The sequence below is a fragment of the Triturus cristatus genome, chromosome 5_2 (assembly GCF_964204655.1).
Source record: "Triturus cristatus chromosome 5_2, aTriCri1.1, whole genome shotgun sequence".
Classification (NCBI taxonomy): Eukaryota; Metazoa; Chordata; class Amphibia; order Caudata; family Salamandridae; genus Triturus; species Triturus cristatus.
The window spans coordinates 791070029-791091499 of NC_140588.1; the positions used below are offsets into that span (position 1 = coordinate 791070029).

Sequence of the window (21471 nt, forward strand, 5' to 3'; positions counted from 1 at the left end):
ATGTCCTGGGCGTCGGGCTATAGGAATTCCACATCCCTGGGTCTAGAGAGGCTAAAATAATGCCTCCAGCTCTGACCCTCTAGCGCATGGTTTTGTGGTAGAGAGCCAAGATCATCTGTATAAGGTTATCCCTTAGGTTAAATCTCTCTAAGACGAAGTGTAAATATTTTCACTCGACTTCATCAAACGCTTTCTCCGCATCTGAAGTTATTGCTGCTGTAGGGGAATTTGTTAATTTGGCTTTCTCTATGGCATGACCGAGTAATCTAGTGCTGTCGCGTGATAGTCTGTGCTTCAACAAACCTACTTGGGAGGGATGGATAAGCTTGGAAATGTATTGTTGTATATGTGCGGATAATATTGTAGCATAATTCTTAAAGTCCAGGTTTAACCGAGAAATTGGTCTTTAATTCTTTGGGAGTAGGGGGTCTCTACCGTCTTTTGGTATTACTGTTATAGTGGCTTCAGGTGGTGTGCTTGAAACCTGGCTGGTTGTAGTGAAGTGTGAGTAGAGGTTTAGAAGAGGTGTGACCAAAGTGGAGGCGAACGCCTTGTAGAATTTAGCATTATAGCCATCCGGAGCTTTGCTGGACTTAAGTTTTGCAATAGCTTCAACAATTTCTTTACTGGTGATGTGGCTATTAATCGAAAGATTTTCTTAATGTTAAGGAGGGGAGGTTGATTCTGCTCAAGTAGTCTACGCATTTTTCTCCACCTAATGCATTGTTATTATTCAAATACAGTTCCTGATGAAAGTCCTTAAATGTCTCAGCTATTTTCTCGAGGTTAGTGGTAATTTTCCCGTCCTTATTTTTAATGGCGTTAATGGTATTTTTTTAAAATCTTAAATTTCAAGTAAGAAGCTAAAGTTTTACCCGCTTTATTTGATCCACATGGTTTAATGCTCTTTTGTTTGTCCCAGATGCCTGCTCTAGTACCAACCATTTTGTTGTATTTAGATTTTTAACTTACTATTTTGTTTAGAATATTGTTGTCATTACTAGAGATATGCTGTTTTTCTAGGCCCATGATTTCTTTTTCAATGTTTAGAATTGGCTTCTCTATTCATTTTAGACCTTATTTTGAGTATCATCCCCCCTCACCGTTGCGTTTAAAGCCTCCCATCGTATGAGGTCAGCCGATTCACTCTTTATTTTCGTTAAGAAATATTTTGATTGTGTCTTCAATTAGTTGAACATTAGATTGATCAGAGAGAGTTTCATCAATAAATCTCCAGAGGGGCAGTGTATTGGTTGGGGAGTTGCCAGTGTTGGAGAGGGTGATGCATGAGTGATCTGAGATCACTCTTGGTTCGACTTAAGTTAAAGAGTTGCCGGGGATTAGCGTGTAGTTGATGCGCGAATAAGAATTGTGGGGAAAAAACTTAAATGTATAATTCCTTTCTGTAGGACTCTGGGTTCTCCAGGCATCAATCAAGTTAAATTTAGTGCACTATTTTTTAAGGGCTTTGTGTGATATAGTAGGGTGGAATGGGGATTTTGATTTCCTATCTAATAAGGGGTCAAGTGCTAAGTAAAAGTCCCCCAGAATAATAGTAGCAGAGTCTAGTGTTTTCTCTAGTTGCGTGTAGAGATCCTCCCAGACTAAAGGTTCGTCTTTAGTTGGGGCATATGTATTGGCCACATCAAATTTGATATTGGCTTTCAATAATTTAGAGATAATCCATCTCCTTGTATGTCAGTGAGACTTGATATTAAATCAATCCAAGCTTTTTTAGCAATTAGGGCCAGTACTCCGTTTTTCTTACCAACAGCGGCTGAATATGCAGTGTTTGAGAACTGAAAGTTCTCGAAATTGGTAGATTGTGTGGAATCAATTTTGGTTTCTTGGAGTAATATGATGTCCCCCTTTTACTTGTCAATATAGTCGAGGATGATTTCCTTCACTTGAAGGGAGATAAACTTGATGGATACAAATAGTGCATTCATTCTGTTGATCAAGTTCCAGATCGAGCAAGGCCTTTGGTTTGAAGTTATGAGGTGCCTTTTTGTTATCTTTGTTGTGAGAGCATATTATAGTTGCCTTTTCGTGCCTTATACTTTTCCCTTGATTGCTGACAAATAATAATGATAGGCAAATGAAATAGTACAAATCAAATAGTTGTACACCTAAAACAGAGACATTTAAACCAACCCTATCCCTTTTCCCCACCCCTACTCACACCCACCCACCTGTCAGAGTGGCCAACTGATATAGCGATAGGAGGAAGAACTGCTTCTCCTAGGGAACCAACAGTATACAACCAAGTGTAGTAGATTAGTAACGCAAAGCAGTCATAAATACCATGAGATCTTACAGGTGTACTCTAAAAGTAGATCGATGTGGTGTTAGCTGGTATTTGTATGCGTTGAGTATCAATCTGATGTATAAGTACTGTAGACAAGTGGTACTAACATTGTGAATTATACATCAACTTATTACTATGGCCTACTTAACTATATCATAGGTGTGTTATTCTAACAATCTTAACGTCTTAGTATGCCACATTACTATGGCCTATATTACTATTTAATAGGCATACAGTTCAGCATTCTGACATTCTAGCATACTAACAGTCTGGAGAAGTACCCATCTTAACATTTTAGTGCCTTAGCATATTACCATCTTAACACTTTACCAAAGTCTTATTGTAAAAACCTTTATATGAGTTTAGATAGTATTATGAATCCTGGTCTGCATGTTCCGATTTTGTTCTACCCTGGGTCAATCTCCACTTCTTTATTTCCTGCTAATTTTGTATGATAAGATCATTAGTGAACATTTAGAGAGCATCTAGTAATCCTTTATAAGCACTTATTGATCACTTAATGAACAATTTCTCCTACGAAATTAAGTGTTGTCTATGAGTTTGCACCCGCATCTTGCTTGCTGTGGCCATTTTTAGGTGTGTCAATGAGTTTGCCATCCTTATAAAGCATTGATGCCTTAAGATTGATTGCTGGGCTCAGTATTGGACTCTTTGAGACTTGCGTTGTCCATTTAGAACTCTTCCCTCTCATCAAGAAATTTTCTAAGCCTTAAGTGGTCGGTCAACATATATTGCGTGCCTTTAACTGTAACCCTGTATTTAGCAGGACCTGCAAATGAGCCTTGAATGATCAATGCTTTCATTTTAGTGCAGAGAGCTAGAAATTGTTTCCTTGTCTCTACAGTTGTTTTTGAGTAATCATGTAAGATGAAGATCTTGTTGTTTTTCCAGAGAATATGGTTGTGCTTCCTCATGAAAGTTAGAATAAGCTCAACATATTGAAAATGTAAAGGCTTGCAAACTATTGGTCACAGGGATCTTTGATTGTTAATTTTCCTTGTATGGACTCTGAGCCCTGTCAAACTCAAGTGGTTTATCGAACCATATGTTTGTGACTTGAGTAAACCATTTTTCTAGGAATGCGATGCAAGATCCTGCTGTATCTTCTTCTCGTTCTGGTATTTCAAAGATGCAGAGGTTCCAGCACCTGTTTCTATCTTTCAGTCCTGATAGGTCTCTTGAGAGAGTTTGTGTGGTGGTGACTAGCATTTGAGTAGTTTTCTGCATTTGGATGTACGTGTACTCTACGTTACTAATTCTGCTCTCTCCCTGTCCGATTCTACAATTTGTTTGTCTGATGCCTTGCTGTATTGCTGGTATTTCACTTTGCATTATGTCTCTTTTCGTTTTTGTGGATTTGGCTAGGTCATGTACATCAGCTAGCTTTTTTAGGATCCTTTACATTGTGGCAGTCATGTCCTGCTTGTTCTTTATGGGTGGTTCAGGGTTAGGGAGATCCACTTTAGCCAGTTTCAGGTTCTGTTTAGATTCTTTTTTCGCCATTATTGTGTGATCGGAACATAAAAACCAGACTGTGTTGTATGTGTTCGACAGCCTCGTGAGGGTAGTCGTAGTGGTCACTAAAATCTTGTTCGGTTTATTTGAGTGCACGTGAAGAAATTGACCGTGTAGGCAAAGCAGAGGGTCTTTGGATTACATGTTATATGGGGTAGCAGGGCTATTAGTTCAGATGCCTCCCGTAAGTTTGATGTACAATGGGCTTTGGTGAAGAGGACTCAGGATTGACCTCCCATCTTGCTAATGTATTCGATGACTGACCGTAGCAGTCTGAGGTTATAGTGCAGGCTCTGTATTTCTAAGCCAGAGCTTAAAAGACAATTGTCTTACTTGATCTAATCGATAATTAGTTAGTGGCTTGAAAATTGGTGGATTATAGGTAGCACTGCAGAGGGGACGATAAGAGAACGTAAGGTGTTTGGTAATTACATTAAGGTGTTTGTTAATTACAATTTTGCAGGCCTAGTACTATTACCTCATGTTCAATTTATTACCACATGCTCATTTTATTAATTTTATTAATTCAGGTAAACAAGGCATATCACGCCACCAAGTTTGTTCCGCAAAGCAGTTTGATGTGGTGTTTAGTGCTTAATACCGCTCTGATGCAGATCTGGATGCCATAGGTCTGTTTAGCCAGTTATGGGGTGCATGATCAGCACCAATTCGATCATGGTTCATTACTCATTGTTAACGAGGGCGTCTCTCTTACATATGAATATGGATATTGAGCTAGTAGAGCTTTGAAGGGAGAAGGTGAATCTCATCTGGTGTTGGATCGCTGCTAACATGCTGGTTGTATCGGAGTGAAATTTAGAGGCCGCCATTGTGAGTAGGCACAAGGAGAGATCACGTAGCCCTGTCGTCCTACGATCGCACCGCATTTGTATTGGATACATATAGATGTAGTGTCTACTGACAATTAGTGGTGGTGAGTGCCTAGGATGTAGGACATTGAGGTCGAGGTCATAAACGTTCTCTTGATTAGAGTGGGGGAGGCGTCACCTGGGATGCTGGGGATCATCTGGCGTTGTTCATAGATTCTGTTAGTCGCCATCTTGAGAACAGGCAGGCTGTCAGGTAGGCTGTCAGGCAATCACTCAAGCTAAAAGGGGCTATTGTATAAAAACGATCCTCTAGAGCCCTCTAAAATTTAAAAGTGAATATGAGTGATCTTTTCTGGCTAATGACCTCTAATGAGCACTCATTGGTCCTCCTGATGCATGTGAACAAATAACACCGGCTGTAGTTGTAGTGCATGAACTGGCTATAACGCGTTAGGCAGAGTGATCTGTGGTGCTAACCAGTACATAGCGTGTATAGGATATGCTGGTCTGCTTGGCATGTGGTCATATGGACGCTTCAGCAAAGCTCCAGAGTTATTTACCGGTCGCCGTTTTGCCTGAGCGCATCGGTATGTCGGTTGCCTGGCGTGTAATGAGCGAGCAGCGGAGGTTGTGCGGAGCAAATCAAACCAGTATTAATAGGTTATTAATACTTGCAGTTTGATGTTAGCAGATCAAGTCAAGCCATCGGACGCCAAACAGGCACCTTGTACAGCTCCTCATCCTTCCGCTCCTTCCCCTCTTGGCTTCTTCTGTAGCTCACGGTCCGATCGACTCGTAGGTGAGACCATAGGTGCAATTACTGAGGATCCGAAGATCTTCTTCGTTAGTTAGACTCGTACAGCAATCAGGCCACCCATTTAGGGTTTCCACAAACAGCACAGCAATGCTTTACATTCCCGTCACGCGTTTAAATATACAATCAGTATAATTCAATAATACATGCATATATGACATAGAGACTCGTTATTCTGACAACTCTTCTGCTGCAGCACATGACCCATACATTTCAACCTCACTACGGCGCAGCTCCACTGTTTGAGACAGGCAAATCTCCCCTCTATATGCATTCTATACTGCCTATTTACGGTCCCATTTCTTATGGCACCCTCTGTATTTAAATACATCTTTTTCGGCTACCATGGCTCTGTCCATGTCACCCACCCAATCTCTAATTTGTGGCATCTCCTACCCTGTCCCCCATTTCTGTGCCACGTTGCGTTTGGCGATTGCCCATCCAAGTGAAACCCATGTCTGCTCGGTCTGGTTAAGGTCAGTGGCGTCCCATATATTCAGAAGGCACAGTTGCGGGTAATTTCGTAATTTTGTAATTTCTTCCCCCCCAGCCCTCTCCAACTTTTCAGAGATACCGGTCCAGTATGGCTGGATGAACGGACATGCCCAGATCGTGTGGAAGAAAGTCCCCTCTTGTTGACATTGCCGAAGGCAAAGGGGACCAGCCCGCCTGCCCATCCTGACTAAGGTTCCGGCAGCTAGGTAGACTTGTTGCAGGACTTTGAGCTAGACAAACCGCAGTCTCATGGGAATAGCCACCTCTCTAGGGGAAGCCAAGGCGTCTCGCCATTCTTCCTCCTCAAGCTCACCTAGATTTGTCTCCCAGTGTTGCCGCAGGCGTGTTAAGAAATCTGGGCGGTTAATAATCCGTTTTTTATATGTAAGGGATATGGCCTTTTTAGTCATGGGGTCCAATATCAGCCTATCTTCCAGTGGGGTAGCCTCAGGAAGTGGGTTGCCCCTGGTATTACAGTTTTGAGCGTGTGACTGATCTGAAGGTATCCAAATGTTTCGGTTTGGATGAGGTCGTATTCTTTCTGGAGGTCGGCGAAGGTGACCAGGCCCTTGGAGTTCCACATGTCTCCCACTGTGGAAATGCCGATCAGATCCCACTTGTCAAAACCGGGACAGGTACTTAATCGACCAGGTGCTCTGGTTCCCAAAGTGGGGTCCCACGTGTAATTCTATTATGCCAACCCATCTGTTTGTTGACCTTGTTCCAGACTTCTATTGTGCATGCTGTCGGTCCCCTGAGGCCTAATTTCTTGGGATTTGTGTAGAGTGCTCGGTTATACCCTCCACGTTCCATAAGCCACCAGTCAGTGCAGAAACCCGGGTCTCCCCGCTCCCCGTGGGCCCAGCGATTAATTGCCACTGGTTGGGAGGTACTCCAATCTTTGATTTTTAGTTTGTTAGTTCCCTCGGAGTGGAGCTCGAAGTGCTGCCATCTTCCTCAAGTTCCAAAATCGACACTTAGCTGCTGGACACGTAGATTGAGTAAATTATAAATTACCAGACCACTAAGTGTTTTTTCAAGCTTGTTTTCTTAATGTAACCACAAAGTAGTGGGGGTGGTAGTAGTAGTAGTAGTAATACTACTACTACTACTACTACTACTACTACTACTACTACTACTACTACTACTACTGGGGTGGAGTCAGACATATAAGGGTGTTTGGGGCATGATTCATTCGATCGCCCCTTTGAGATGCAAGCCTATGCAGCCAGGCCCAGCCAGTCTTTATTAGGTGATTGTGACATGGCTTGGGGCTCTACCCACCAGCCAGTCGATCATGGCATCTGACTGACTATTTCTCAGTCCTGCCAAGTTGTCATTGACAGTGCCGACATGAGAAATATGCTGCTTTGTCTGTCAGTCTTTCTGAGATGATCTGAGATGTAACTGCAATGGGCTATGTCATGTGATCCCTTATGCTAGTTGGTCAGCAACACTCTTTCTACTGGTTATTGTTTTATTCCTTTTTTTTCCATTCGAATTGTGGGTGATAAAGTTGCTAATTGTAAAATGCTATTTGCTACTAAGTTAGACTTAGGTTTGAGTTTTGCAGTTGACGTGAGCCATGTTGCAGATACCACTGACCGCTCCCTAGCTTAACCAGCTTTTTGGGGGCATGCTAGAGAGTAGTAGTCATACATGCAATACAATGTAAATTATTTCATTAGCAATACAAGTCACACAAATATTGCCTACTAAAACAATACACCAGTGACAACTTTAAGCATTTCGTTTCCATGATTTTCATCCGTCGCTTGATTAAACTGCCTATCAGCCCATGGACCATACAAAAGCTGATAGGAGTGCTCTGAACAGTCTCAAGCCCGCAGAGTGTCTCGAATTCAAGATTGCAAAGTATAGTACTTAAATACACACATGTGGTCTAAATGGAGTGAGAAACCCAACCAGACGTACTACTTCATAAACAATCGGGGGCACACAAACGTAAGTCTGGTAAGAAGGGGGGGGGGGATGTTATTGTATGTGGGTGAATGCTTTCTTTAGGGCAAGAACCCTCACCCAACCAGGGATGGGATGCTTCCTTCTCTATAAAAATGACCACACATTGGTCTCTCTCTTTTTCTGACCATACAAGTTACGCAGATAAGAAGCAGCTATACATGCTTCAATTACTACCTTATTTCGGTCTGTATTACTTACCTAGATCACACTACGGCCTTTAACCCCACAGGCCTTGTTGTATGCCCCTAACTGAGGCATAAGCAGCTAGACGCGCTTCGAGTTTGACCGCAAATTGGTCCATGCCACTTTCAGGTACCATGCAATGGTCTTTACCTATACAGGCTTTGTTTTGCTTTGGTTTATGCCACATAAAACGGAGTTAAGAGGGCTTAGTTTCGCCACATACATAGTATTTGTATACACCTCTTTGGACTCTTGTAGCACAAGACGTTTAGCGTCTAGCATATAAACATACACTGCTTGTTTGTGGAATGCATCTGTGCAGACATTTATTCATTCACCGTGGCCACAGAAGGGCGGTCATTTGAAGGAGTAGCTGCGGGTTAGATCACTCATAATGTCACAGGTTGACTATTACTGTACAGCAGGGGTCATTTTGAGGCTTCCCCTTGCTACTTTTTAAACAATTTAGAGGTTGAGAAGTTTTACTGCACTTCTCTAAAACTGGGGATGGATCGAATGGTGTGTGTTCCATTCTTACTGTCCCAAACACGACAGCTATGTGCACCCCGCAAATCAATACTGGTACTGTATCTTTCATAATTGTGTTGGACAGCTTTGCAGTCTACACAGCGTATTTAGGCTTGAGAGGGAGCAGAATTCCCCGTTATGGGTAAGATTTCTCATCACTCCGCCTGCATCACTAGTGTGTACCTTGGTGCTAGGCAGTTTCTCTCTCCGGTTTACGCCCGTTACTTTGGACATTTGTTTATGTTCCTGAATGCTTTTAAACTTGTGGTTTGTCTTATTACAATTTAGTACGGCGGTGTACCGCATACCAAAACAATAGTGGGCCATCTTCTGTTTCACCTGGCCTACTACTTTGAACAGGTTTTATAATTATGTTTATTTCATTGTGACTATACCAACTCTACCAGATCTGTTGTGTCTTTTACGGTTTGCTTCTGCTCACTATATCATGGGGCAGTGGGCCAGCCTACATAAGCCACTGATTAATTTCACTTTGAGTGACCGCATTGTGCTCTCTCACAAAAAGGCACATGCACACATCAGCTAGTTTGCTTCAGTTTTTACTTTATAATAACTTTAGTGTTGTCTTTGTGTTTAGAGTCTGATGTGATAGCAGGACGCTTCTGATGCATATTCCATCATTATCAGATGCCATTCCTGTCAATGCTGTTGTAAACCCCTTATGTAGTGTTTTGCTTTTCTGAGTGTTTGTTTTACAGCATACCAGATTGTGTCCATTTGAAACTGTTCTGCATTAAGGTGTCCTCTTTTTACTTTTTATCTTTTTCGCCTTGTTTCTTTCTTGCCCATTTTATTTCCTTCCTACTTTATTTCTTTCTTTGCTTCATTCTTTCTTCACTATTTTCATTTTTCTTTCTTGCATTCCTGACTTCCTTTGTGCCTTTTTTCTTCCCTTTCTTGCCTGCCGTCTTGTAATACTACATGTAATTATATATTGTGAGATTGTGTATTGACCATGGACTCCAGTTTGCTTTAATTCCATTTTGTGAGCGCAGTTTCATCTTGTTTACCTGACCCTGTCTTTCAGCTGCAAACGCAGGCAGGTCCAGCTTGCTTGTGCACACAGAATTGTTTGTTTCTCACTTCACCGAGTGAGACACATAAGCTGCTAGAACAGACAGTGTGGGATGTGTACAGTGTCCAAGGATGAGAAAGTGAATAATTCTGCCTCCACTATCATTGGAGCCTGGCCAGCTCCATTGAGTGACCTCTATGCAGAGTGTGCAGCCAGCACCTACAGTGAGGTGAAGGGAGCGGAAGCTTCTAGAAATCTCTTTCCATGTTAGTAAAGAGTATAAAGACCGAGACCTCTTTGCGCTTTGACAAACTCCGCTTGGAGTGGATGTACTACCCAAGGCTTTTGAGACCCTCCTGCCTCAGACTGCCAACGTGTGACCCAGTCGTGCTGGCAAGGATGATGCTAAATAGACAGCCAGCAAAGTATCCCAAGTTCAAATTACTTATTCAGTTATCTTTCTATGCATTTATTATTTTGTGTATATATATATTCACTATATGCATTTATTTTACTTGTGCATTATAGCCATTTGATATATGGGAACTTGCTGCAATAAATATTCCCCTTTTCTTGGCAAATGAGTGGTGAGCTTTGTTGTGTTTTGGTATTCTAAAATGTGTAGAGTCCTGTTTGAAGAGTGTTCACATTGTGTCCTGGTATTTTGAAGTCTTGCTCAGGTGTCCTGAAGAGAAAGCAAAACACGTCTTTCCTTCGTTTGTACTTTCTTTTCGTTTGTTCTTTTATTCTCTCTCAGAAGCAAGCGGCTAGCAGCCAATGCCAGACGGATTCACTTTTTTAGGACTGTTAGTCAAGACCTTCTGATTTTACTAAAATTATGTGTATACCATACTTAAAGGGGGTTTAGGTAGACTTCATCCATTTTCATCCATTAGTCTGTTGTTTGATGTCATTCACATTTTTCTTCCACCCGCTCCAGCATGCATTAAGGGCCAATGAATCAGCCCGCTTCAGACATTGGTTGACCTCACTATGAGGTACTGCATGCCGCTATTTCACAAGGAACACATTCACACACAAAGTAGTTTACTTCATGGTAATCTGTGGGATTTTTTTGAGACTTCAAAAACGTTTTGGCCTGTAGTGAATTATTTTTTTAGAATTTTAGATTGATGAGGCACCCACATATTCGCCAACAACGTTTTGCAAAAACCATGACTAATCAAAACGAGAATCGTTAGAAAGCTGACTGCCACCACCATACCTATTGGCTTTGCCAGTGGTTGTTCATGAAGTTGTACTATAATTTCTCAACCACGGCAGAAAAATGTGCCAAAATATTACATGAGATCCCTTTAGCAAAAATGTTGTGCCAGGCCGTTCTAGACGTTGTAAATATGTACTGATCAATGAAAACAAATATGAAATAAGTAAAACAAATGTTTAATTTCCGTGTATTTACCATGTTCTATTTTTTTTTTCAGCTGAAGGATGATGAACAGGGTTATGCCCTGGACTTGTTTTGCATACCTAAACATTATGCAAATGATTTGGAAACAGTCTACATTCCTCATGGGCTTATAATGGACAGGTCAGTATTTTATCAAACCAGTTACTGCAGGGACTGTGCAATGCAGACAACAAAGTCTCTTACTATGGCAATATTGATGTTTACTGAACATATCCAAGTTTTTTTGTGGCTGCCTTACATTCTCTGTGCTAAGACGGTATCTCAGTGGTTAAGAAAGTTGTGCTTTGTCATGCAACCTATATAGCCCCCATTGTAGGAGTATCAGGCATAGGTGAAGGTGGTCGGGATGCATTTCAGACTTTTGAAAAACCACTCTATATGTAATTGACTTTCATCTAGCTTAACTGCATGTATAATTATCGGTTATATGATGGAACAACGAAAGCCTAATTACCAATGGCTTTTACAACAAAAGTATCGCAACGACCCTGGCATTATCACGCCAGTTTCTAGGTAGAATGCTTTAATTACGCTGGCACATACATAAGTATTGTATATACATTTACAACGAACACCACACTTACGCATGCTTTTACGCAATTACCATTACAACGACAAATTGTATTAAACATCTTTAAATTGTTAAAAGCGAATGTGCAATTTAAAAAAATATTTTACTAACCATTCCGGATGTGAGAAGTGTCTGAACGCACCAAACACCATGGCTGCTTTGGGGAAACGTAAAAAACAAATCACGCAGCTGTGTCCTACCTTACTGTTTAGTTCTGTTCACTAATGCTCCCCAAAGCAAAATAGCTTTGCGAACAAAAGACCTTCTAGAGAAGTGTCCGGGATTAAGAGGGGTCGATCCAGTTTGACTCTCATCGAGTACGAATAATAAATGAAATCAAACATTATATTACATTAATGTAAGCTGTAGCCTACAGTTGCTTACAGATTTCTCTGGCATAACGGCCTGCGCTGCCTAATTTGAAGCTGAGGAACTAGGTTTGAGCCTCCGTGTGTGCTCAACATACCGTGATTATGGGCAAAGTAATGTAAATGGTGCTCAAGAAAAGTGCTCCAATAACAGACCTTGCTACAACCCATGTGAATGGGTCACTGATTTACAGGCAAGAATGTATTATTGGTCGTCATGGTACCGATGCAGCGTAATAAACTACAACTGAAAAATATTGTTGTAGTGACGTGTTTCTAAACCTTTCATAGAAGTGCAAGTCAGCATAATCACGGGCATAGTAATGACGCCACCGTGGTTGCGCTTTCGTTGTAAAGGCTATTCGTGCTAAAGACTTTGCTAAAACCGACGCTTCTCATAATTATCATATGCCGCTAAACAAAAGAGTCTAGCATTGATTCGGTCTACCTGAATCAACATTGGACACTTCTGCCATAGTGTCATTTAAAAACAACTTCACATACTTATAAAGGTTGTCAGAGCATGAGCAGTCTTTTTAAAAACCTCAAGTTTTCCCCAGATCACAAAAGAGACAGGTGATACCTTTTGGCCACCAATCTCTTCCTCCTTTTCCTTAGTTCGTGGTTACAGTATGAAGATTACCGGGAGGATGTGTGTTGATTGAGCGCGCCCCCATTATGACATTTCACATATTTCTTGAATGGCTAGTCACTTGCTCATTGAAACTTAAAAGGTTATTTTTGAAGTTTCCTCACATTTTTATTGCGTCTTTATGAATCTACACCCTTTTAACCACACTCTCTTACCCTCTCAAACTGCATAAAAGTGACCATCAATGCACAATTAGTCAAAATGCATGGTTATGCACATTTAGAGAAGCATGAGCAAATCTAAATTTTTACCCTGACTACAAAACTCTGGATGGAGATCCAGAGTTCCAGAGGGGATGAGAGTAAGAAGTAAAGGATGCGTCCTCCCTTCTGAAGTCACCACCACCACTAGGAATCATATAAAGTTAGCTATTCTACCTGTAACTTACTGTAGGCAAAGCAATGTAAAGAGAGTGAAATTCCAAATCTAAATTACATCTTAGTAACTGGCAAACATTTTTATCGCACCAATTAACTGGTAAGGGACAAAGTCTCCCATCTTTGTTACACACTCACTTTTATTTAGAATGCACCTATTTATCACATTTATAATTTTCTCTTCGTAGCCCTTAAAACCGAAGTCTGGTGTCCTTTCCAGCTTGCTTCCTATTAGTTTGGCTCCTTTTCCCCATGCTAACCTGACCCCCATCCCAGTCACTCTCACACTATTCCGGTTATCCGGCTTGCTCTTGTTGGCCATCTTTGCTCCTACTCACATTCTGAAAACATCCTATTCTCATCCTTCGCCCCAATTAATTATTGCAGTCCTTTTAGACTCCAGAATCTCTTTATCAACACAGTCCCTGCCATCATTACCGCTCGCCTCCAGACCCCAAAAAGATGGCTACTTTCAATGATTAAGACTTGCAAAAATAACATATCTCTGTTAATCAGACATGTTACATCTTTATACCTGAAACCCCTTATGTGTCTAAGCCCCTGCAGCTTCTGTAGTCTCCCCATCCTCAGTCAAACTCCAGACCCTATTTTACTCACAGATGGGCCTTCTCAACCCACTTACCCACCAGATCAGTCCCTGTCAAGGTCCCCACTGTCTGATACCTTGTGGTTATTCCAGTCTATGAATCTGACTTCTGGATTCCCTTTCCTAATGAGCCTCTTTGTCCAGACTCCTTTCTCTCCCATCTCGGCACTCCAGGCAGTCCAAAGAACACAAAAGCTTTTCTTCAATCTGGCATCCTTCTATTAGCAGTTTAATGATCTCTATGTGCTGGCTTTATTCACCTTATTGTAAAGGACTTAGTCGTGTATATATTTTCCTTTTTTTCTGGAAAAAATAAGAGGTTTCTTTCCCCACCACTTTGACACTTGAAATGGCAACTCTTAGAGGGAAAACATGGTAGGACTAGGCAAAATCTCTGCAATATAAATCAAAAAAGGTGAAAGAGCATGCACATGGACTAATGGGAAGACTGGGTGTCAGAAAAGGCAGTGTTTATTAAGGAGGAGGAGTGGTAGGGTTTTTGACCTAAAGTCCTTTCCAAACCCTAATAGAGAAGATGTCATCAAAGAAATCCTTCAGCGTTTCACCATTTGCCTAGGTGGGATTGTTAAGAAGGTACAAGAGTAAGAGTGGATAGGGCAAACAACTGAACATGGTGCACAGAGCGAGTGGTCGGTATGAGAAAAAGGTTATGGACCGTGGTCCAAGACGTGGTTCGTGTTAAGACATGGGGCTAGAAGGAGCCCATACAGTACATGCACATCACCAGTGCATACACATTTCATAATAAAAATCACATGTTATGAAGACCCTTGCCCTTACATTAAATGCCTGAAAAGTGGGTATAAGAAAGTGGATTGTTATTTGGTGTGGGCAATTGCCCTCCACAGAACAATGAGAAACCACCACAAAAAGTGCCAATACTGATGATCATTCATTCATTCATCCTTTCATGCAAAGATCATAAAACCTAATCGATCTGAAAAAAACCCCTTTTTTTATTTTATTCACTTTTAGTTAATTATGATCATAAGATTTTTTTTTTTCATAAACGCATTTTTAAAGATATTTAAACATACACTGAGAACACAACAAAACAAATGAACCCAAAATTAAATGACACAATATATTAATATACAAACATATCACATTACAATAACATAAACCAGATGTGTAGCTCAGGTTCTGTACAAATTCTTTACCCACAGCAGCCTAAACAACCAATACGGCGGGGCATATTGAGGATGAGTTTGGCGGAGGCATTCTATATGCTTTACAGTTTTCTGAGGAGTTATGGTAATGCCGGCATAGTGCGTTGCCGTAGTAGTCTGCTGCTGATGAGTGACCATCTTTTTGGACTCTGTGAGGATCCACTTGAATATCTTTTGAAGCAAGCATAGCGTGTGGAAGCAGGATGATGAGACTGCATTGATCTGTCGGTTCATGGTGAGCGAGGAGTCCAATATGATGCAGTGATTTTGTTTGTGGTCTGCGGGTGTGGGGTTGGGTCCAAGATCTGCAGGCCACCAGGCAGAGGGGGTTGAGCCCAGGATGACCACTCCAGTCTTCTCTGAGTTTAGCTTGAGACAGCTGTCCTTCATCCAGGTGGCGAAAGCCTTCATCCCCGTCGTGGAAGTTGTTCTTCGCAACTGTGGGTTCGTTGGTGAGAAAGAGGATCAGCTGGGTGTTGTCGGCATAGACTATGTTTAGTCCATGGTTCCTGACTATGGCTGCTAGCAGGGCCATGTACCTGTTGAAGAGCATGGGGCTCAGGGAGGAGTCCTGAGGCGCTCTGCAGCTAATTTCTGTGGGTTCTAAGTGGAACGGTGCTAGCCTGAATGTTTGGCTGGTGAGGAAGGATCGGATCCATTCTAGGGCTTTTTCGCGGATGCTGGCGTTGTGGAGTCTTTTGCATAGGGTACGGTGGGAGACTGTTTTGAAAGTGGGCTATAGGTCCAGGAGGAGGTGGGTTGCAGTTTCACCTCAGACGAGAAGGGTGTGGACGTAGTCTGTGGTGGTGAGGAGGGCAGTCTCAGTACTGTGATTGCTTCGGAAGCTGGATTGGGAGAAGTCCAGGATGTGGTTCGTTTCGATGATCTTGGAAAGTTGGTTGTTGATGGCCTTCTCTATGACATTGGCTGGAAAGGGGAGCAGAGAGGTGGGTCTGAGGTTCTTGAGGTCCTTCGGGTCAACAGAGGGCTTCTTCAGGAAGGGGGTTGATCCCTGCATGTTTCCAGTCTTCCAGGAATATTGGGTGGTGGGGGTTGATGGAACAGTTGATGGTACTGCAGAGCTCGGAGGCGATGGAGGTGCTGTCTTTGTTGAGGATGTGGTGCGGGCAGGGGTCTGACGGTGATCCTGAGTGGATGCTCTTCCTGATCTTGAGGGTGTCGTCAGTGGTAAGGGAAGTTCAGCTGATAAGGGTTTGCTGGGGTCTGGTGTCGTTGGGTGCGGTGGTTGTGAGTGGGGTGAGAAGGTCTTGGGTATCGAGGTCGTTGAAACTGTTGTAGATCTCCTTCATCTTGTGCTGGAAGAAGGCAAGAGGGTGTTGCAGAGGTCTTGGGAGGATGGGATCTCTGCTGTCCCTGTGCTGGGTTTTAGTGAATTCTTTGACCACAGCGAAAAGTTCTTTGCTATTGTGTTAGTTGGTGTTGCTCCTTTTTTCGTAAGGCTGCTTTCTTTATCTAGTGAGGCAGTGATGTGCGGTGACCGCTGTTTTGAAGGCTGCGTAGTCGTCTGGGATCATGCTGCTCCTCAATCTCTTTTCAAGCTGTCTACAGGTGCATCTGTACTCCTGAAGGGTAGGAGAGAACCATCTGGCTTCATTGGAGTGGGATTTGCCTGGTGCTTTCTTGATGGGAGCCAGTGTGTCAGCGCAGTTGGTGATCAATTGGTGGAGGTAGTGAGCTGAGGTATTAGTGTCTAGGAGTCTGAGGTGGGGTTTTGCTGAGGGAAGTTGTGAGCTGTTCTTCGGTGACCTCGTTCCAGCTTGTGTGATGGTAACGGTGGGTGTCGTGTTGTATGGTGGGTTTAGTGAAGGGGAAGTGGATGCAGAGGTGCTCTGCCCAAGGCAGCTCGAAGTTGTGGCTGGAGGAGACGTTCTCACTGGTAAAAACTGGGTCGAGCGGGTCCTGCTGAGTGAGTTGGAGAGCTGACCCGTTGTTGGAGTCCGACGGCAAGGTTTTCCAGCAGGGATGATGTACTTTATATAGCACTGAAACATAGTTTAGCCATTTCAGGCACTGCAAATCTGAGCTAGCAATATAGGGGTAATGTATAGACCTAAAAAGGAGAAAATGCAGCAGTTGACCTGCAGGTTTTGAATTTGAAACCTGCAAGACACCCCAGCGGTCTTACCAGAGAAAGTGATCCAGGAATTAAACTGGGATTTGTATCAGTATGTATCCTCATGTGGTAGTCGGCTACCATGGAAGGGCTGCTATTGTTTGCACATCCTCTTTTGTATTACATGTTGGACAGGTGTATATGGTGAAAGCCCACTCCATTGAAATTAGCTGGAATCGTGGGCTGGATTTCAACTTGTAAACGACAGATATTTTCTGAACAGGTGGTTATTAGAAATATGCCCAGCATTGTGGAGGCAGACAAGTCGATAAGGTCTTAAGTGGGAGCTTCCATAGCACTGAAGTTTGGAAAGTTCATGAGAGGCAAATGATAATCCTCCTTGACTCGATCTTCAGTAGCTTGGACGAGTTCAAGACTTATTCTTAAGGGGGTATTTGAGGTGCAAGATGCAACAATTCAAAATACATTTTAAGAATGTGGAGTGTGGGGTGTGGCCAAGCAACATAGCTGACAGAATGTGAGCCTCCGAGCTGGCCTCCCCAGCAATCCTGCACCATCCAGATGATGTGATTCTAAGATAAGCTGAAAAACATCCTGGAAGTTCTTGGAAGCTAAGCTTGACGTTGAGGTTCCGAGCTGAGACCGCTGCAGAGCAGGAAAACCAGTGACCGCCTTGTGGGCCAAGCTGGTGGTTGGCGGTAAGGCTGTGGATTGCGATGGCGGCACGCCGGTCCGTGTGCTTGCGGGGACCAATTGTTAGGCCGGGCGCCTGCCTGGGTGAGAATCTGGCCTGCCCTGAAAGCTGCAGCAAGCTGACATGAGAGGAACAGCACTGTACCAGGGAGTTGCTAGGGAGCGAGGTGTTGATCCTGAGCATGAGAGGACCTGTCTGACTGGGGGTTGGGGCAGCGTCCTGCATTCCTGTGTGTGTGCTGGGCCATTCTCCTGCTGTGACAGCGGGGAGGGCTGTGGCCCCGCGCTTGGGACCTGTGAGGAGCTCTGAGGCCGGGCGGTGTTGGACTGTGGCTGTCTGCCACGGACGGCCCTGCTGGGGTGACACGGGGCCTGCGGAGGACGGGCTGAAGTCAGCAGTCGCCGGTCTGGGCAGGGGGCTGCTTCTGACAGCGGTGGGCCCTCCGGGTGACAGACCCGGCCAGATGCCTGAACAGGAGCCTAGATGGGAGAGGGTTGGTCCTGCGCCCACACGGCGGACCACATGTGAGAGTGACCGCATGCATCCAGATTGAGCCAGCGAGAGATCCTCTGGAATGGAGCGTATACCTTAGCTCAAATCCTTCAGAAGGAACCTTTAATCCTGCATATATTGTATTGGGAGTGTGGCACGGTGGATCTGACACTGGGAGGAGGCAGCCTTCCAGGGTGGCAGCCAACTGAGGTGGTGCAGTGAATGCTTAAGAAACCGCAGATGCGCTTTTGGACTGATTGAGTGAAGCTGCAGCTGCACTTATGCAAACTGTCCAGGAGCCGCAACAGTGCCCGGGCAGTAATAAGACCCGTGGGTGAGGTGGCACCTGGTGGATCTGGACTGGGAAACACTTGGTGCCCAGTGGAACGAGACGACTGCAGGCTCCCACTACACTGAAGCCCCTTTAGTCCGGCGCGATGGGCAAAGACAAAGCAGCACGTTCGTCAGGAGCCCACACTATCCTGCAATACACAACTCCACGCCGCCCACTGCAGTGGATAACGAGGCAGACGGGCTGTGGAGAAGAAGGGGTAGATGAAGACTGGGGCGAGCCCTCACGTGCAGAGCTCTTGGCTGCTATTCAGGGGTCCAGGAAAGCCTTTGAAAATCAAATTGAGGCCGTTTCTATAGACGTGAACCTCCTGAGGTCAGATATGCGAAAGGTGGCAGATAAAGTGGCCATGGTTGAAGGAGACATTGTGGACCTGAAGGGTGAAGTGGTGTCTCTCAAGAGACAGGTGCCTCAGATGTCCTCAGCCACGAAAGCCCTTTAGCGCCAGTAAAGGGGGTTCCTGGAGTGCATCGAGGGAGTGGTCTACGGAGCAATTTCTCGAGCAATGGACACTCTCAATTGCATGCTCAGGGACGGTTACATTTTTTGTTATAGAGAGGGCACCCAGGGCCCTGGTCCCCCACCCCCAATCACAGCCTTGGTCTATCGTAGCTAAAGTGCTGAATTATAGCGACAGAGACTGTATCCTGCATGCAGCCAGGGAACTGCTTGACATCCGCTAAGAGAACAATAAAATCGCTATATATATCAGGACAACAAAAAGCAGGTGCAGGACCAATGGAAAACTTACCCTTATGGGTCAAGCGAATGTTGCGTGACCTACAACTACAATACATGCTATTATATCCGGCAAAACTGAAAGTATTGGCACATGGCAAGGCTTATTTCTTAGAGTCCCCGGAGAAAGTGTGGGAATGGTTGGAGGTCTTGGAGGTGTAATCGCACCCCACCGCAACCCCCACACAGTAAAGGGACACAGCAAATAGAACGTTTGTCCGTGCTCCTGGCACTCAAGATGTCTAATGTCAACGTCTAATGCTCAAGATGGCCGCCGAGTAGGAGCTCCTCCACCGAGCTCCTGGGTTGGGGAATACCAAATAGGTATTTATCCCCTGTTTACCTGGCCATCCGACCCATCCGACTATATTATTGTTACCACTGATAAATACAGCAAAAACATTGATAGAATCCTGAAGAAAACCTTTTAACGACTTACCCCAAGACTCTGCGAATACTCGTCGTTACTGATCCTCCACTCGCCCCAGCTCCCGAGCCTCACCAGTGGTTCCACCCACGATCGGGCCCCCGTGATCCTCATCGGGAACCCGCACCGAAGGTCCCTGTTGCCACTCCCGGATTGAGATGACCGTTCCTTGGTCGAGAGGACTGCCCCAGTGAATCTGAGACTGATGCCTGGGGCTGGGCCCGATGTGGCCTCGCGATTGGCGCCTGGAAACTGAGGCCTCTAAATCACGCCTTGTCTGCCCTGAGCCCCCCCCCCCCACCCCCTCTCCCCGAGGCCGGCGCCTGAGGTGAGCCCGCTGAGAGCCACGATGTTGCTTGAAAGCCGACTGAGGCCTGCCGAATTGTGACCTGCCGGGACTTCCCAATCCTCGCGTTGCCCGAGGCTGATTATCAGAGCCCCGGGATCCTGAGGTGAGCCCGCTGAAGGCCCCGATGCCGCTCGAAGCCGATTGAGGCCAGCCGATTGGGTCCTCGCCTCGCCTGAGACCAACACCTAGTCTGCTTCTCGGACGAGAGAACTGCCCCAGGGTTTCTTCGAGACTGATGCCTAGAGCTGGGACCGTTATGACCTCAATGATCATCGCCCTGCCAGACTCTCACCTGAAGCGGACCGGCTGTATACCGCTGCAGCACCTTGATCGGCAACAGGAGCCTGGCAGGTCCTTGTAGTGCTCCCCCCTCGTTACTCACCTGAGGCGGACGCCAGAATTGGGCCTGTTTTTTAAAACCCCACGAGCAGCAGCTACCCACTACTCCTGTCAACGTGGCCTGAGATCCATTGAACCGGAACTCCCCCGAGGTCGCCTGAGGCCCGCTGGGACCCCTCAATTCTCTCCTCGTCGAAGGGTGACGCCAAAATTGGGCCACTGAAGCCCCCATAATCTTCGCCTGTGAACAGATAGGTAGGTCTGAACAGTGGCTGCACGCCTGAAAACCCACCGAGACGGCCCAGAGACCCCATAAGCACAATGCCTCACTTGGGCCCACTGAGACCCTTGGCGAAAAATTGCCCCGAAATCACGTGAGGCTGACATGATATAATGTATGTATAGGCTCTGCCGGTACCCCTCTACCCTCGCTTTGTCCAAAGTGATGCCCTGCTGCTCACCGCCACAATCAGACCGGCCCCCTTCGGAAACCGAGTCTCTCCCAAGATCCTGGACGGCATCTCTGTTTCTGCAAGGGTGGTAGCAGGAGTTGATTCCGAACTCCACCTCCACTACAGAGCAGCACGATTCCTTACCGGCTGCACAGACGACTTCCCCCAACCTACGATCGATTTCAGGATCACTGCCACCATCTTGAACCGCAATTGAAAGTCCAAAGCTGCCCTTTCCTTGGTCCGACCTGGACGACCTTTCTTTCTAACTCTCAATGAACCGTCACCACATAGAGGGTTTTACCTCCTGAATAAACTTTCTGCATCCTACCCCACTTATTTGGGGACTTGATCAGGCGGTGACCTGACAATCCGAAGACTGGCTCTCTGGGCCGGCATGCCCCGTGCTCAGTTTGCCTCATCTCTCGCCACAACAGGATGACATTCTCTGTTCCCTGGACCTGATCTCCAAGTCCACAACCCTACGCTTTCCAAGGAATCCGGAACATTCTAAGCCAACCCTCACCAGACAAGCCAGACAAGCCTGACAATCCTTGACGTTAATTCCTATCTCACCCTTTTCATCATTTTTGCGATTTCCTTCATACCTTAGTACCATTTTA

At 44.8% G+C, this 21471-nt stretch overlaps 1 protein-coding gene across 2 annotated transcripts in view; it reads left to right on the forward strand.

The window, feature by feature from the left end:
* HPRT1 (hypoxanthine phosphoribosyltransferase 1) overlaps positions 1–21471 on the forward strand; it is a 796282-nt gene that overhangs the window by 130422 nt on the left and 644389 nt on the right. For both annotated transcript variants that reach the window (XM_085607912.1, XM_085607911.1), the window contains exon 2: positions 11159–11265. In XM_085607912.1, coding sequence (XP_085464038.1) covers positions 11159–11265 — 107 coding nt within the window. The remainder of the gene's footprint in view (positions 1–11158; positions 11266–21471) is intronic.